This window comes from Cherax quadricarinatus, chromosome 89 (genome assembly GCF_038502225.1).
Source record: "Cherax quadricarinatus isolate ZL_2023a chromosome 89, ASM3850222v1, whole genome shotgun sequence".
NCBI classification, from domain to species: Eukaryota; Metazoa; Arthropoda; class Malacostraca; order Decapoda; family Parastacidae; genus Cherax; species Cherax quadricarinatus.
Genome location: NC_091380.1, coordinates 8450601 through 8469934, shown reverse-complemented (window position 1 = coordinate 8469934; position 19334 = coordinate 8450601). Strand labels below are relative to the sequence as shown.

Sequence of the window (19334 nt, the reverse complement as noted above, 5' to 3'; positions counted from 1 at the left end):
TAAAGGCAAAGGGGATAAAAGAGAGTGCAAAAATTATAGGGGGATAAGTCTGTTGAGTGTACCTGGTAAGGTGTATGGTAGAGTTATAATTGAAAGAATTAAGAGTAAGACGGAGAATAGGATAGCAGATGAACAAGGAGGCTTTAGGAAAGGTAGGGGGTGTGTGGACCAGGTGTTTACAGTGAAACATATAAGTGAACAGTATTTAGATAAGGCTAAAGAGGTCTTTGTGGCATTTATGGATTTGGAAAAGGCGTATGACAGGGTGGATAGGGGGGCAATGTGGCAGATGTTGCAAGTGTATGGTGTAGGAGGTAGGTTACTGAAAGCAGTGAAGAGTTTTTACGAGGATAGTGAGGCTCAAGTTAGAGTATGTAGGAAAGAGGGAAATTTTTTCCCAGTAAAGGTAGGCCTTAGACAAGGATGTGTGATGTCACCGTGGTTGTTTAATATATTTATAGATGGGGTTGTAAGAGAAGTAAATGCGAGGGTCTTGGCAAGAGGCGTGGAGTTAAAAGATAAAGAATCACACACAAAATGGGAGTTGTCACAGCTGCTCTTTGCTGATGACACTGTGCTCTTGGGAGATTCTGAAGAGAAGTTGCAGAGATTGGTGGATGAATTTGGTAGGGTGTGCAAAAGAAGAAAATTAAAGGTGAATACAGGAAAGAGTAAGGTTATGAGGATAACAAAAAGATTAGGTGATGAAAGATTGAATATCAGATTGGAGGGAGAGAGTATGGAGGAGGTGAACGTATTCAGATATTTGGGAGTGGACGTGTCAGCGGATGGGTCTATGAAAGATGAGGTGAATCATAGAATTGATGAGGGAAAAAGAGTGAGTGGTGCACTTAGGAGTCTGTGGAGACAAAGAACTTTGTCCTTGGAGGCAAAGAGGGGAATGTATGAGAGTATAGTTTTACCAACGCTCTTATATGGGTGTGAAGCGTGGGTGATGAATGTTGCAGCGAGGAGAAGGCTGGAGGCAGTGGAGATGTCATGTCTGAGGGCAATGTGTGGTGTGAATATAATGCAGAGAATTCGTAGTTTGGAAGTTAGGAGGAGGTGCGGGATTACCAAAACTGTTGTCCAGAGGGCTGAGGAAGGGTTGTTGAGGTGGTTCGGACATGTAGAGAGAATGGAGCGAAACAGAATGACTTCAAGAGTGTATCAGTCTGTAGTGGAAGGAAGGCGGGGTAGGGGTCGGCCTAGGAAGGGTTGGAGGGAGGGGGTAAAGGAGGTTTTGTGTGCGAGGGGCTTGGACTTCCAGCAGGCATGCGTGAGCGTGTTTGATAGGAGTGAATGGAGACAAATGGTTTTTAATACTTGACGTGCTGTTGGAGTGTGAGCAAAGTAACATTTATGAAGGGATTCAGGGAAACCGGCAGGCCGGACTTGAGTCCTGGAGATGGGAAGTACAGTGCCTGCACTCTGAAGGAGGGGTGTTAATGTTGCAGTTTAAAAACTGTAGTGTAAAGCACCCTTCTGGCAAGACAGTGATGGAGTGAATGATGGTGAAAGTTTTTCTTTTTCGGGCCACCCTGCCTTGGTGGGAATCGGCCAGTGTGATAATAAAAAAAATAATTCAGGGAAACCGGTTATTTTCATATAGTCGGACTTGAGTCCTGGAAATGGGAAGTACAATGCCTGCACTTTAAAGGAGGGGTTTGGGATATTGGCAGTTTGGAGGGATATGTTGTGTATCTTTATACGTATATGCTTCTAAACTGTTGTATTCTGAGCACCTCTGCAAAAGCAGTGATAATGTGTGAGTGTGGTGAAAGTGTTGAATGATGATGAAAGTATTTTCTTTTTGGGGATTTTCTTTCTTTTTTGGGTCACCCTGCCTCGGTGGGAGACGGCCGAATTGTTGAAAAAAAAAAAAATGTGGTGGTTAACGCTCTCGCTTCACATGGTGAGGGCCTGGGTTCGATTCCCAGCCAGAGTAGAAACATTGGACGTGTTTCTTTCCACCTGTTGTCTATTTTCCCCATCAGTAAAATGGGTACCTGGGTGTTAGTCGACTGGTCTGGGTCGCATCCTGGGACACTGACCTAAGGAGGCCTGGTCACAGACCGGGCCGCGGGGGCGTTGATCCCCAGAACTCTCTCTAGATAAACTCCAGATAATCTCTATAAAATGTATTTTTTTGTGAATATTTTGGGTTTCTGGAATGGATTAATTGTATTTCCATTATTTCTTATGGGAAATATTGGTTCGACTTTTGAACATTTCGACTTTAGACCTAGCTCCTGGAACAGATTAAGTTCGAAACTCGAGGGTCCACTGTAAATAAATACAGGTCGGCCATCACTAATCCGGCATCACTGGGACCTGTAGTGTGCCATATTAGTGAGTTTGCCAGATTACAGAGTGGTTAGGTTAGAATACACTTAATTAACCTATCAACTGAGATTCTTTCTGCTGCATCTTCCTCGTTTTCGTCACTGCTTTCTCCTCCACTGGCTTGCTACTGTGGATTTACAACCATCTGCACAATTTCTGAGTCAATATAATGATGAAATTTGAAATTATGCTAGCTGAAATTAGTGCCGGAATACTGATGGAACCGGATAACTGATTGCCGGATTAGTGATGGTCGACCTGTAACTACTTTCACTGAATAAGTAAATATACAAATAATTACTATAACTAAATACCAGTATTGAAAAATCAATAAATGAATACAAGCAACAGACCTTGATGCTGGATAATTATCTTTAGTTTCACCTCCAGAGTAACTGCGTCTGAACCATCATAAAGTCCAAATATCATAAAATGAACCACTGTAAGTTTAGGAGCACCTGTATACAATAATCATGAATTGCTGTACATGTTACTTACTTGTCCATCGGACTCAGGTCCATCCACCGCCACCAATATACATTCACCATTAGAAAGATCTGGAAGCACATTGACTCTTTTCCGCTCTTTCCGACTTGCTTTCTTCTCTTTACGTTTTTCTTCCTGTATGAAGCATCATCATTAATTGAAATTAATCTTAAGCCTCAAATATGAAATAAACCAATTTAGGGAGTGTACACACAAATAACCCACACATAGGAGAAAGAAACTAATAACATTTTGGTCTGACTTGAACCGCGGACTATTAACCCTTAAACTGTCCAAACGTAGATCTATGTTCGCTCCCGTAGCACTCCGAATGTAGATCTACGTTCGGTTTTACATGCTTTCTTATGTAAAAGAAAACATAGATCTACATTTGGACAGTTTAAGGGTTAACTAGTCACATATTAACTAGTCACACACTATATGATTAGTTAATGGGCCACATGGGTACGAAACATCGTCATAAGTTTCTCTGCATACTATGACGTCCTGTGCACGCATGCCTAAAGGTCACCCATCTCTGTACAAGCATTGTATCGTGCTGAAATAAAGAATCTTTATTTTTCTCCTATGTGCGAGTTATCTGTGTTTTGTTCCAGTCACGGTGTTGTGACTTTTTGCTCTTAATTCAGGGAGTTCTGTACGTGCTCTGGTTTTTCAGTAACAAAGTAAATAAAAGTCGAGAAAGATAGATGACAGATCAAAATGGAGTGCTGTCAACAATTGTGAAGAAATAACACTTTGCACAACAAAAAGACACAATTTTGTGACTGCACCAATACACAAATAACCTGCACACAGGTGAGAAAAAAGCTTACAGCAATGTTTCAGTCCAACTTTGTGAATCTGTAAATAGTCAAAATCGGACTGAAATGTCATACGCCTTTTTCTCCCCTATGTGCAAGTTATATAGGTTTTATTTGTGCTACAGAGTGCACCTTTTCAACACAACTTGATGACACAGCGTTCAAAGTGGTGAAAGATGAACCTACATTATAATACAAGGGGAAGAAATACTTCATATTTGTCACAAAACTTATTGGAGGGAATAATACAACCCACGTAGCCCCTCTGAAAAGAAGGTAATAGAATAACCAAACATTGTTATTTTATCACGATAAACGTTTGTACAAAGGAGTGTAACAAAAGCCACTTTATATGCAGAGCATCTCGGGCAAACTTAAGACTAACTTAAGATTAATAAGGCAATAACAGTGCTGTAATTGTACATATGGTCATTAGGTGAGTTACAGTGAATACAAGAAAACTGGATATTCAACTACTTCATGCTATATGGCTTTAATGAGTTAGGTAGATAAGAGTTACAGTTTTGATATAGTATATAAAAAATACATTAATACAGTAGCACAATTTAAAACAAAGGAGTTGAAACAATTTTAAGTTTGAAGTAATGATTAAATAGTTGAGCAATAATCAAGCACAGGGACTGACAACCTCAAATCTACGACTTGCAGGGTGATGGACTGATTACATCATCTTCACATCTCTACTGTTCCTGCCTATTTTCTGTATTCGACTGAAGAAGCCTACTGTGTAGGCGAAACGTTTCAGAATAAAGTTGCCTAGCTGTTGCCTATGTGTCTTGCCTACCAACCTGTCGGTATTGTATACCATTTTGATATTCACAATATACAATAATGAAATTGAAAGAATTTTAAGTATGAAATGATCAAATAGTTGAGCAGTCATAAATTATTTAGGAGTTTTTTGAGTAACTGGTAGGTGTTAAGTATAATGTTTGTCAGGTTAATTTTGAGTGATGAGGCGATTTCTAAGTTGGGCCTTAAATTGATTTGCAGGCAGAAGGGGCCCTTTAGTGTGTTCAGGCAATGAATTCCAGATCTTCGGGCCCCTTATGTGCATAGTATTTTTGCATAGGGAGCAGTGGCATCTCGTCCATAGGAGCTGCAGAGCTGCAGAGCTGCAGTCCCCCAGATGCTCACTGCTAGACGTATGACTTCATCAATTTTACACCAAAATAATTTGCAACTGACAAATATATTACAGGGAAAACCTGTTGTATGTTGTTTTCAATGTATTTATAAGCGGCTTTTTCATCTTTTTGTTGAAATGAGATAAAAATTATTAAAAACAGAAGTTCGATGCAGTACGATAATATAGGTATTACTGGCGCTACAAGCCGCCACTGACAGGGAGAGATGGACACAACTGATATCGAAGAGTGATTTGTACCATGTGTTACGCCCGTGTGTTCTGTTGTAGTTAACAAGGAGGAGTTTGAGAGGAGAGTTAATATTTGAGTATAATGCTGTGTGTGTAGTAGGCACAATAATAAGTGTGGATGTTTTGTATATTAAGCAACTTAAGGCTTTTAAAAAGCGGTGAAGTGTGCTGTCTAGTGCAGGAGTTGATAATCAATCGCACTGCAGCTTTTTGTTGGGTCATTAAACGTTTAAGGTGATTTGCTGCGGTTGAGCCCCATGCACAAATACCATAGGTGAGGTAAGGGTAAATGAGAGTGGTACAGAGCAAGAAGAGCCATTTAAGGTACATAGTACCATATCATTGAAAGGATGCCTACTGTTTTGGAGACTTTTTTGGATATTTGCTGTATATGGGTCTGGAATTTGAGACATTATATGGAGGGTCAATTTATACTATCACAATCACTGTGAAGCACTAGGCTTACAGGGATCATACATTGCATGGGAACAGGAGGCAACAGTCGTATCCAAGAGGAAATTAGCTCAAATTTCTTGGATGAAGAGCCCTTACCCAAAGCATCAATGTACATTCTTTGATGTTATTTGATAGGCAAAAGTTGTACTGCAGATTATTCACATGTGATGGACACAAAACATCGAAGGTGATATGAAAAAGATCTGGAAAACTCTATCTGAAATTCTTGGAACTAAAAAGTTATCCAAAAACAAAACAATCAAATTAACAAAATCAGACGAACCCCAACTCACTCCAACTGAAGCAGCAAACAGACTCGATGTTTTCTTCTCTATCATAGGAAAGAACCTAGCGAGCAAAATCCCAAGCTCAAACACCTGTCCATCAGACTACCTCACAAGCACCTACCCGAATACACTATTCCTAGTTCCTACCAACTCAACAGAAGTCTCATTCATCATCAACACCCTTAAAAACAAGGCAGGAGACATAAACAACTTGCCAACCTTTATGTACAAAAAAGCTTCTTAAGTATTGTCACCAATTATTGCAACGCTCTTTAACAAATCCATTGAATCATCTACCTTCCCAACAATCCTCAAAATAGCGAGGGTCACTCCGATCCATAAAGGAGGTGACCAAGCTGACTTGAATAACTATAGACAAATATCTAACTTACCACTGCTCTCTAAAATCTTTGAAAATTAATTCATAGACAGATCTATTCCTACCTCGTTTCACACAACATACTAAACCCTTGTCAGTTTGGATTCAGGAATAATAAAAGCACAAATGATGCTATCATATACATGCTAGAACTAATATACAGTGTATACGGCTCTCTAGAAGAAAGAAGTCCCGCTGGGAATTTTCGATGATTTACGTAAAGCTTTTGATACAGTCAACCATAAATTGCTCCACACTAAGTTAACATACTATGGTATAAGAGACCACTCTCTCAACTATCTAAAGTCATACCTTAGTAACATAACTCAATATGTGTACACAAATGGTGCAAACTCTTCCGCTCAACCAATCACAGTAGGAGTCCCACAAGGAAGCGTCCTTGGACCACTCCTCTTTCTCATCTACATCAATGACCTACCGAATGTATCACAGCTACTCAAACCCATATTATTTGCAGATGACACTACATATGTCTTCTCCCACCCAAACACAGTCATACTCGCCAACACTGTCAATGCCAAATTGCAGAAAATATCTGCCTGGATGATGACTAATAAACTTACCCTGAATACTGACAAAACCTATTTCATTCAGTTTGGAAACAGAGCTGCAAATGTTACACTTAACATAATGCTAAACGGATCACCCGTCACAAGACTTGCAGAGGAAAAATTCCTAGGAATCCACCTTGACAGTAGCCTCAAGTTCCAGACACATATACAACAAATTACCAAGAAAATCTCTAAGACTGTAGACATACTATCAAAGATAAGGTACTATGTTCCACAGTCAGCTCTCCTTGCACTGTATCATTCACTCATCTACCCTTATCTCACATATGGATTTTGTGCATGGGGATCAACAACATTAAATCACCTAGTACCACTAATAACCCAGCAAAAGGCTGCAGTCAGGATGATAACAAATTCCCACTCGCGACAGCATACTCCACCAATATTCAAAAGTCTAAATTTGCTCACCATAAAGAACATCCACACTTATTCATGTGCGTACAACATACATAGAACAATACATGCAAACATAAACCCCCCACTCAAACTTCTCCTCACCAACCTTAACAGGACACATGAGCACAACACAAGACACAGATCTTTTTGATGTACCCCGTGTCCATATCACAGTGTGTAAAAACTCTATGCACATAAAGGGCCCCAAAATTTGGAATTCATTACCAGAAATATTTAAGTATCCCGGTCTGAAAATCAACTTAAGACTCTTCTCAAAAGCCACTTAATCACCCTAGACTAAATACTCAATACTTAGCATTACCAATATATCTCCCAATTACCTAAATCTTAAAACCTCAAGACTAGACGACCAAGTTCATACATTGACTAATTACGACATAGGAGTATAAATACCTATCAAAAACAGTATTGCCCTACACCAAATTGTAGCATTCTCATACTGTAAACTACTTTTAGCAAACCACAATGTTATATTATCATAATATAATTTCAATATTTACTTTTGAACCTATTGTCCATTGTCGACAGGAATATAATTGAATCATGTTTCATAAAAAGTATTTTTTGAAAATATGATAAAAGAGAAAAAGGTAGCTTATGAGAGGTTTTTACAAAGCAGAAGTGTTATAAGAAGAGCAGAGTATATGGAGAGTAAAAGAAAGGTAAAGATAGTGGTGAGAGAGTGCAAAAGGAGAGCAGATGATAGAGTGGGAGAGGCACTGTCAAGAAATTTTAATGAAAATAAGAAAAAATTTTGGAGTGAGTTAAACAAGTTAAGAAAGCCTAGGGAAAGTATGGATTTGTCAGTTAAAAACAGAGTAGGGGAGTTAGTAGATGGGGAGAGGGAGGTATTAGGTAGATGGCGAGAATATTTTGAGGAACTTTTAAATGTCAACGAAGAAAGGGAGGCGGTAATTTCATGCACTGGCCAGGGAGGTATACCATCTTTTAGGAGTGAAGAAGAGCAGAATGTAAGTGTGGGGGAGGTACGTGAGGCATTACGTAGAATGAAAGGGGGTAAAGCAGCTGTAACTGATGGGATCATGACAAATGTTAAAAGCAGGGGAAGATATAGTGTTGGAGTGGTTGGTATTTTTGTTTAATAAATGTATGAAAGAGGGGAAGGTACCTAGGGATTGGCAGAGAGCATGTATAGTCCCTTTATATAAAGGGAAGGGGGACAAAAGAGATTGTAAAAATTATAGAGGAATAAGTTTATTGAGTATACCAGGAAAAGTGTACGGTAGGGTTATAATTGAAAGAATTAGAGGTAAGACAGAATGTAGAATTGTGGATGAGCAAGAAGGTTTCAGAGTGGGTAGGGGATGTGTAGATCAAGTGTTTACATTGAAGCATATATGTGAACAGTATCTAGATAAAGGTAGGGAAGTTTTTAGTGCATTTATGGATTTAGAAAAGGCATATGATAGAGTGGATAGGGGAGCAATGTGGCAGATGTTGCAAGTATATGGAATAGGTGGTAAGTTATTAAATGCTGTAAAGAGTTTTTATGAGGATAGTGAGGCTCAGGTTAGGGTGTGTAGAAGAGAGGGAGACTACTTCCCGGTAAAAGTAGGTCTTAGACAGGGATGTGTAATGTCACCATGGTTGTTTAATATATTTATAGATGAGGTTGTAAAAGAAGTAAATGCTAGGGTGTTCGGGAGAGGGGTGGGATTAAATTATGGGGAATTAAATACAAAATGGGAAGTGACACAGTTACTTTTTGCTGATGATACTGTGCTGATGGGAGATTCTAAAGAAAAATTGCAAAGGTTAGTGGACGAATTTGGGAGTGTGTGTGAAGGTAGAAAGTTGAAAGTTAACATAGAAAAGAGTAAGGTGATGAGGGTATCAAATTATTTAGATAAAGAAAAATTGGTTATCAAATTGGGGAGGAGTATGGAAGAAGTGAATGTTTTCAGATACAGTGGACCCCCGCTTAACGATCACCTCCAAATGCGACCAATTATGTAAGTGTATTTATGTAAGTGCGTTTGTACGTGTATGTTTGGGGGTCTGAAATGGACTAATCTACTTCACAATATTCCTTATGGGAAAAAATTCGGTCAGTACTGGCACCTGAACATACTACTGGAATGAAAAAAGTTCGTTAACCGGGGGTCCACTGTATTTGGGAGTTGATGTGTCAGCGGATGGATTTATGAAGGATGAGGTTAATCACAAAATTGATGAAGGAAAAAAGATGAGTGGTGCATTGAGGTATATGTGGAGGCAAAAAATGTTATCTATGGAGGCAAAGAAGGGAATGTATGAAAGTATAGTAGTACCAACACTCTTATATGGGTGTGAAGCTTGGGTTGTAAATGCTGCAGCAAGGGGGCAGTTGGATTCAACAGAGATGTCCTGTCTAAGGGCAATGTGTGGTGTAAATATTATGCAGAAAATTCGGAGTGTGGAAATTAGGAGAAAGTGTGGAGTTAATAAAAGTATTAGTCAGAGGGCTGAAGAGGGTTTGAGGTGGTTTGGCCATATAGAGAGAATGGATCAAAGTAGAATGACATGGAGAGCATATAAATCTGCATGGGAAGGAAGGCGGGGTAGGGGTCGTCCTCGAAAAGGTTGAAGGGAGGGAGTAAAGGTGGTGTTGTGGGCGAGTGGTTAGGACTTCCAGCAAGCGTGCGTGAGCGTGTTAGATAGGAGTGAATGGAGACGAGTGGTATTTGGGACCTGACGAGCTGTTGCAGTGTAAGCAGGGTAATATTTAGTGAAGGGATTCAGGGAAACTGGTTATTTTATATAACCGGACTTGAGTCCTGGAAATGGGAAGTACAATGCCTGCACTCTAAAGGAAGGGTTTGTGATACGGGCAGTTTGGGGGATATATGGTGTATTTTTTACGTATATACTTCTAAACTTATAGGTAGTGGGTTGGTAAACAGCAACTGCCCAGGGAGGTACTACCGTCCTGCCAAGTGAGTGTAAAACGAAAGCCTGTAATTGTTTTACATGATGGTAGGATTGCTGGTGTCCATTTTTCTGTCTCATAAACTTGCAAGGTTTCAGGTACGTTTTGCTACTTCTACTTACACTTAGGTCACACTACACGTACATGTACAAGCATATATACACACAGCCCTCTGGGTTTTCTTCGAGTTTCTTACTAATTCTTGTTTTTGTTTATTTTCTCTTACCTCCATGGGGAAGTGGAACAGAATTCTTCCTCCATAAGCTATGCATGTTGTAAGAGGCGACTAAAATGCCGAGAGCAAGGGGCTAGTAACCCCTTCTCCTGTATATATTACTAAATGTAAAAGGAGAAGCTTTTGTTTTTCCTTTTGGGCCACCCCGCCTCGGTTTGATACGGCCGGTGTGTTGAAAGAAAGAAGATTTCTAAATTGTTGTATTCTGGGCACCTCTGCAAAAATAGTGATTATGTGTGAGTGAGGTGAAAGTGTTGAATGATGATGAAAGTATTTTCTTTTTGGGGATTTTCTTTCTTTTTGGGTCACCCTGCCTCAGTGGGAGACGGCCGACTTATTGAAAAAAAAAATGAATATATCCTTTGGTTTATATAAATTAGATTCATTTATAATTAATAGAACTATTGTACAATTATGATAAATTTCTTTAGTGTTAAGTAGTCAGTAAGCCATTAAATTAAGTCAGTCCATAATGCCTAGGCATAATAGAGGCTCTTTGTACTGCAACTCATTATTGCAAATACATAATCTCAGTGTACTACTTGCAAAGAAATAAATAAATTTGAATTTGAATTTGAAGTAAAGAATATATTCATGGGTAAGTGCTAAACCCATAAGGATCATAGAGCACCTGAGGAATATTTGATAATTAGATTTGCTTTGAGAAAGGGAAGGGTAATTCCAATTCCTGGGACCAAAAGCCCTTTACTAGTATTAAGGTGCATGACTCACGAAATCGTAATGACACGATTGCAAACAAACCACACCACGGGTGGGGTTAGAACCCACAATCAGAGAGTCACAAAACTCCAGACCACTGGGCCTGCTGGCTACAATAAGATTCATCCAACTACGTGTATTTCTACTCCATAGGAAGCTTAGCATAGGCACCACTGTGACCACAAATGAAGGTTTTTGTGACTCTCTGATCAAGGGTTCTAATCCCACCCGTGGTGTGGTTTATTAAGGTGCCTCCTTCCCCATGAAGGGAGGGAATGAAGAGAAGATCTATAATCACAGGCTTCAAAGAACAATTTTGGCACTATTTTGTGAAAGTTTAAAATATTGATAGCATTTGCTACTTTGCATTTCAACTGTAAAACTTAGATAACAGAAGCAGATATCAACACCTCTCCTTCAGAGTGCAGGCACTGTAGGCCTGGATGTGGGAAGTACAGTGCCTGCACTCTGAAATAGGGGTGTTGATGTGTCGCAGTTTTCTAACTGTAGTGTAGGCACACATCTGGTAAGACAGTGATGGAGTGATGATGAAAGTGTTTCTTCTGTTTTTGGTCACCCTGTCTTGGTGGGAAATGGCCAATGTGCTAATAAAAAGTAGATTGAAATATACCTCTTCTTGTTTTCTCTTCTCCTCTTCCTCTTTGTCTTTCTTCTCCTGTATTTTCCTCTCACGCTGCTCCTTCATCATGGCTAAGGCCTCTCGTACAATTGCAGGGCTGCTAGTCACCAAGAAGACAATGAGCTTGAGAAGCTGTACTGGTAAAATATTCCACCATCTGAGGAGACAATCATAGCTAACATCTACACAAATTTTCTATAGAATCACATGTAACATTTAACCAGAAATTCTTCAACTACTAGTCACCATGAAAAATGGTGACAAGATGTGGAAAAAGATATTTATGTGCAGCTCAGGACATTTATTAGAGAAAACGTTTTGCCATGCACGGCTTCTTCAGTTCTAATACAGATATAACTGAATATACTGCATGGCTTCTTCAGTTCTAATATAGATGTAACTGAATATACTGGATATACTCTAGGTATATTCGTTCTTAGTTATCACTGTATTAGGACTGAACAAGCCTCTCACAGCAAAACATTTCCCCTAAAACATGTCCTGGACTGTACATAACTTTTCCCACACTAGTCACCATGTATGCTCCTACATTCTTAACTTTTAACATGGTGAAATGAACACAATGACTGTATTAATGATATTTTTTTCCATGTTCAACATGGAATCTTTCAGATTTCTGACCAAGAATTTTTGCCACCTTCAAATTGATTTAAAGTATTAATTCACACTCCCGATTGTACTACTGTAAATTGTAATATATTTTTGCTACAGAAGAAGGGGTTACTAGCCCCTTGCTCCTGGCATTTTAGTCGCCTCTTACAACAGGCATAGCTTATGGAGGAAGAATTCTGTTCCACTTCCCCATGGAGAAAAGAGGAAATAAACAAGAACAAGAACTAGTAAGAAAATAGAAGAAAACCTAGAGAGGTGTGTATGTATATGCTTGTACATGTATGTGCAGTGTGACCTAAGTGTAAGTAGAAGTAGCCAGACTGTACCTGAAACCTTGCATGTTTATGAGACAGAAAAATGGACACCAGCAATCCTACCATCGTGTAAAACAATTACAGGCTTCCGTTTTACACTCACGTGGCAGGACGGTAGTACCTCCCTGGGCGGTTGCTGTCTACCAACCTACTACCACAGGACTGTAGTACCTCCCTGGGCAGTTGCTGTCTACCAACCTACTACCACAGGATGGTAGTATCTCCCTGGGTGGTTGCTGTTTACCAACCTACTACCACAGGGCGGTAGTACCTTCCTGGGCAGTTGCTGTCTACCAACCTACTACCACAGGACGGTAGTACCTCCCTGAGCAGTTGCTGTCTACCAACCTACTACCACAGGACAGTAGTACCTCCCTGAGCAGTTGCTGTCTACCAACCTACTACCACAGGACGGTAGTACCTCCCTGAGCAGTTGCTGTCTACCAACCTATTACCACAGGACGGTAGTACCTCCCTGAGCAGTTGCTGTCTACCAACCTACTACCACAGGACGGTAGTACCTCCCTGAGCAGTTGTTGTCTACCAACCTACTACCACAGGACGGTAGTACCTCCCTGAGCAGTTGCTGTCTACCAACCTACTACCACAGGATGGTAGTACCTCCCTGAGCAGTTGCTGTCTACTAACCTACTACCACAGGATGGTAGTACCTCCCTGAGCAGTTGCTGTCTACCAACCTACTACCACAGGACGGTAGTACCTCCCTGAGCAGTTGCTGTCTACTAACCTACTACCACAGGACGGTAGTACCTCCCTGAGCAGTTGCTGTCTACTAACCTACTACCACAGGACGGTAGCACCTCCCTGAGCAGTTGCTGTCTACTAACCTACTACCAGAGGACGGTAGTACCTCCCTGAGCAGTTGCTGTCTACTAACCTACTACCACAGGACGGTAGTACCTCCCTGAGCAGTTGCTGTCTACTAACCTACTACCACAGGACGGTAGTACCTCCCTGAGCAGTTGCTGTCTACTAACCTACTACCACAGGACGGTAGTACCTCCCTGAGCAGTTGCTGTCTACCAACCTACTACCACAGGACGGTAGTACCTCCCTGAGCAGTTGCTGTCTACCAACCTACTACCACAGGATGGTAGTACCTCCCTGAGCAGTTGCTGTCTACTAACCTACTACCACAGGACGGTAGTACCTCCCTGAGCAGTTGCTGTCTACTAACCTACTACCACAGGATGGTAGTACCTCCCTGAGCAGTTGCTGTCTACCAACCTACTACCACAGGACGGTAGTACCTCCCTGAGCAGTTGCTGTCTACTAACCTACTACCACAGGACGGTAGTACCTCCCTGAGCAGTTGCTGTCTACTAACCTACTACCACAGGACGGTAGTACCTCCCTGAGGAGTTGCTGTCTACTAACCTACTACCACAGGACGGTAGTACCTCCCTGAGCAGTTGCTGTCTACTAACCTACTACCACAGGATGGTAGTACCTCCCTGAGCAGTTGCTGTCTACTAACCTACTACCACAGGACGGTAGTACCTCCCTGAGCAGTTGCTGTCTACCAACCTACTACCACAGGACGGTAGTACCTCCCTGAGCAGTTGCTGTCTACCAACCTACTACCACAGGATGGTAGTACCTCCCTGAGCAGTTGCTGTCTACTAACCTACTACCACAGGACGGTAGTACCTCCCTGAGCAGTTGCTGTCTACCAACCTACTACCACAGGACTGTAGTACCTCCCTGAGCAGTTGCTGTCTACCAACCTACTACCACAGGACGGTAGTACCTCCCTGAGCAGTTGCTGTCTACCAACCTACTACCAACAATTTTTGCTACTTTTCTTTTCTTTCTTTCAACACACCGGCCGTATCCCACAGAGGCGGGGTGGCCCAAAAGGAAAAACAAAAGTTTCTCCTTTTACATTTAGTAATATATACAGCAGAAGGGGTTACTAGCCCCTTGCTCCCGGCATTTTAGTCGCCTCTTACAACACGCATGGCTTACGGAGGAAGAATTCTGTTCCACTTCCCCATGGAGATAAGAAGAAATAAACAAGAACAAGAACTAGAAACAAAATAGAAGAAAACCCAGAGGGGTGTGTATATATATGCTTGTACATGTATGTGTAGTGTTACCTAAGTGTAAGTAGAAGTAGCAAGACATACCTGAAATCTTGCATGTTCATGAGACAGAAAAATGGACACCAGCAATCCTACCATCATGTAAAACAATTACAGGCTTTCGTTTTACACTCACTTGGCAGGACGGTAGTACCTCCCTGGGTGGTTGCTGTCTACCAACCTACTACCACAGGATGGTAGTACCTCCCTGAGCAGTTGCTGTCTACCAACCTACTACCACAGGACAGTAGTACCTCCCTGAGCAGTTGCTGTCTACTAACCTACTACCACAGGACGGTAGTACCTCCCTGAGCAGTTGCTGTCTACCAACCTACTACCACAGGACGGTAGTACCTCCCTGAGGAGTTGCTGTCTACCAACCTACTACCACAGGACGGTAGTACCTCCCTGAGCAGTTGCTGTCTACTAACCTACTACCACAGGACGGTAGTACCTCCCTGAGCAGTTGCTGTCTACTAACCTACTACCACAGGACGGTAGTACCTCCCTGAGCAGTTGCTGTCTACAAACCTACTACCACAGGACGGTAGTACCTCCCTGAGCAGTTGCTGTCTACTAACCTACTACCACAGGACGGTAGTACCTCCCTGAGCAGTTGCTGTCTACTAACCTACTACCACAGGATGGTAGTACCTCCCTGAGCAGTTGCTGTCTACTAACCTACTACCACAGGACGGTAGTACCTCCCTGAGCAGTTGCTGTCTACCAACCTACTACCACAGGATGGTAGTACCTCCCTGAGCAGTTGCTGTCTACCAACCTACTACCACAAGACGGTAGTACATCCCTGAGCATTTGCTGTCTACCAACCTACTACCACAGGACGGTAGTACCTCCCTGAGCAGTTGCTGTCTACCAACCTACTACCACAGGACGGTAGTACCTCCCTGAGCAGTTGCTGTCTACCAACCTACTACCACAGGATGGTAGTACCTCCCTGAGCAGTTGCTGTCTACTAACCTACTACCACAGGACGGTAGTACCTCCCTGAGCAGTTGCTGTCTACCAACCTACTACCACAGGATGGTAGTACCTCCCTGAGCAGTTGCTGTCTACCAACCTACTACCACAGGATGGTAGTACCTCCCTGAGCAGTTGCTGTCTACCAACCTACTACCACAGGATGGTAGTACCTCCCTGAGCAGTTGCTGTCTACTAACCTACTACCACAGGATGGTAGTACCTCCCTGAGCAGTTGCTGTCTACTAACCTACTACCACAGGACGGTAGTACCTCCCTGAGCAGTTGCTGTCTACCAACCTACTACCACAGGACGGTAGTACCTCCCTGAGCAGTTGCTGTCTACCAACCTACTACCACAGGACGGTAGTACCTCCCTGAGCAGTTGCTGTCTACCAACCTACTACCACAGGATGGTAGTACCTCCCTGGGCGGTTGCTGTCTACCAACCTACTACCACAGGATGGTAGTACCTCCCTGAGCAGTTGCTGTCTACTAACCTACTACCACAGGACGGTAGTACCTCCCTGAGCAGTTGCTGTCTACCAACCTACTACCACAGGATGGTAGTACCTCCCTGAGCAGTTGCTGTCTACCAACCTACTACCACAGGACGGTAGTACCTCCATGAGCAGTTGCTGTCTACCAACCTACTACCACAGGATGGTAGTACCTCCCTGAGCAGTTGCTGTCTACTAACCTACTACCACAGGACGGTAGTACCTCCCTGAGCAGTTGCTGTCTACCAACCTACTACCACAGGACGGTAGTACCTCCCTGAGCAGTTGCTGTCTACCAACCTACTACCACAGGACGGTAGTACCTCCCTGAGCAGTTGCTGTCTACCAACCTACTACCACAGGACGGTAGTACCTCCCTGAGCAGTTGCTGTCTACCAACCTACTACCACAGGACGGTAGTACCTCCCTGAGCAGTTGCTGTCTACCAACCTACTACCACAGGACGGTAGTACCTCCCTGAGCAGTTGCTGTCTACCAACCTACTACCACAGGATGGTAGTACCTCCCTGAGCAGTTGCTGTCTACTAACCTACTACCACAGGACGGTAGTACCTCCCTGAGCAGTTGCTGTCTACCAACCTACTACCACAGGACAGTAGTACCTCCCTGAGCAGTTGCTGTCTACCAACCTACTACCACAGGACGGTAGTACCTCCCTGGGCGGTTGCTGTCTACCAACCTACTATCACAGGACGGTAGTACCTCCCTGGGTGGTTCCTGTCTACCAACCTACTACCACAGGATGGTAGTACCTCCCTGGGTGGTTGCTGTCTACCAACCTACTACCACAGGATGGTAGTACCTCCCTGGGCGGTTGCTGTCTACCAACCTACTACCACAGGATGGTAGTATCACCCTGGGTGGTTGCTGTTTACCAACCTACTACCACAGGACTGTAGTACCTCCCTGGGCGGTTGCTGTCTACCAACCTACTACCACAGGATGGTAGTACCTCCCTGGGCGGTTGCTGTCTACCAACCTACTACCAACAATTTTTGCTACTTCTCTACTATAAATTTTATTAAAAAATATTTGCTGCCTCTCTTTGTATAATAATACATAATTAATATTTACCACTCCATAACTTATTTCTAGTTTTAACCCTTAAACTGTCCAAATGTAGATCTATGTTCACGTGCGTAGCGCTCCGAACGTAGATCTATGTTCATGTGCGTAGCGCTCCGAACGTAGATCTATGTTCATTCGCGTAGCTCTTCGAACGTAGATCTATGTTCATTCGCGTAGCTCTTCGAACGTAGATCTATGTTCATTCGCGTAGCTCTTCGAACGTAGATCTATGTTCATTCGCGTAGCTCTTCGAACGTAGATCTATGTTCATGTGCGTAGCGCTCTGAACGTAGATCTATGTTCATGTGCATAGCGCTCCGAAAGTAGATCTATGTTCATGTGGGTAGCGCTCCGAACGTAGATCTATGTTCATGTGCGTAGCGCTCCGAACGTAGATCTATGTTCATGTGCGTAGCGCTCCGAACGTAGATCTATGTTCATGTGCGTAGCGCTCCGAACGTAGATCTATGTTCATGTGCGTAGCGCTCCGAACGTAGATCTATGTTCATGTGCGTAGTGCTCTGAACGTAGATCTATGGTTTATTTTACATGCTTTCAAATTTAAAAAAAAAAAAGTAGATCTACACTTGGAGCATTACGCACGTGAACGTAGATCTACATTTGGACAGTTTAAGGGTTAAGTAGTGTGTAAGTATCAGTATCTGCCTGAAAAACACCGCATGCTTGTGGCTTTCTATGTTGTTAGGTAAGACACATATGCAACAGTTAGACAACTTTATTCCGAAACATTTCGCCTACACAGTAGGCTTCTTCAGTCGAATACAGAAAGTAGGCAGGAACAGTAGAGATGTGAAGATGATGTAATCAGTCCATCACCCTTGAAGTCGTAGAATTTGAGGTTGTCAGTCCCTTGGCCTGGAGAAGTTCAGTTCCATAGTCAGGAACTATGTTCCTGCCTACTTTCTGTATTCGACTGAAGAAGCCTACTGTGTAGGCGAAACGTTTCGGAATAAAGTTGTCTAACTGTTGCATATGTGTCTTACCTAACAACCTGTCGGTATTGTATACCATTTTGATGTTCAGCTTTCTATGTTCTTAGCAATATTTTATTGCGTGTAAACTACATACTGTATACTACACAAAGAAATAAAAATAATTATTTTTATTCTCTATTTTTTTATTTCTATTCAATCACTCCACAAAAATGAGGATCAATGAATCAGTTTGAAATAATCAGACATTTGAAATTGTACCATTTGTTCATTATCAGCCTTTCTTACTGTGCAAACAATTGTAGTTAAGTGTATGACAAATTCTAATTAAGTCTATGTCTAAATCTTTACATGCATAACAAATCCTACTTAAGTATATGTCTAAATCTTTAGTTGTCCTTAAAGCATTAGAATTAGTTTGCCCAAAATGCATTGCATACTAGTGGCTTTCTTTTGTGCCTACCAATGTTATATTACATGTACAGTGGAACCTCAAAAATCGAACTTTCTTCGGTCCAGAAGGCTGTTCGAGTGCCACTACTGAACGAATTTATTCCCATCAGGAATAACGTAAATTAGATTAGTCCATTTAACCCTTTGACTGTCGCGGCCGTATATATATGTCTTACGAGGTACCGTGTTTGACGTATATATACTCATAAATTCTAGCGGCTTCAAATCAAGCAGGAGAAAGCTGGCAGGCCCACATGCGAGAGAATGGGTCTGTGTGGTCAGTGTGCACCATATAAAAAAATACTGGAGCACGCAGTGCATGAGAAAAAAAAAAACTGACCGTTTTTTTTAATTAAAATGCCGACTTTGTGGTCTATTTTCGTATAGTATTTATGGTTGTATTCTCGTTTTCTTGGTCTCATTTGATAGAATGGAAAACATATTATAGAAATAGAGGTGATTTTGATTGATTTTACTATAAAAAGAACCTAGAAATGGAGCTCAAAGTAGGGGAAATGTTTGATTTTTGCCAATGTTCAAAAGTAAACAAATGATGCCATTGTCCAATAAATGTCCAACTAGCCATTCTAATATG

The 19334-nt window shown here is 42.0% G+C and overlaps 1 protein-coding gene across 1 annotated transcript in view; it reads right to left on the bottom strand.

The window, feature by feature from the left end:
* LOC128697227 (uncharacterized protein F54F2.9) overlaps positions 1–19334 on the bottom strand; it is an 86799-nt gene that overhangs the window by 49812 nt on the left and 17653 nt on the right. Inside the window, exon 5 of the mRNA XM_053788818.2 lies at positions 11703–11868. Coding sequence (XP_053644793.1) covers positions 11703–11868 — 166 coding nt within the window. The remainder of the gene's footprint in view (positions 1–11702; positions 11869–19334) is intronic.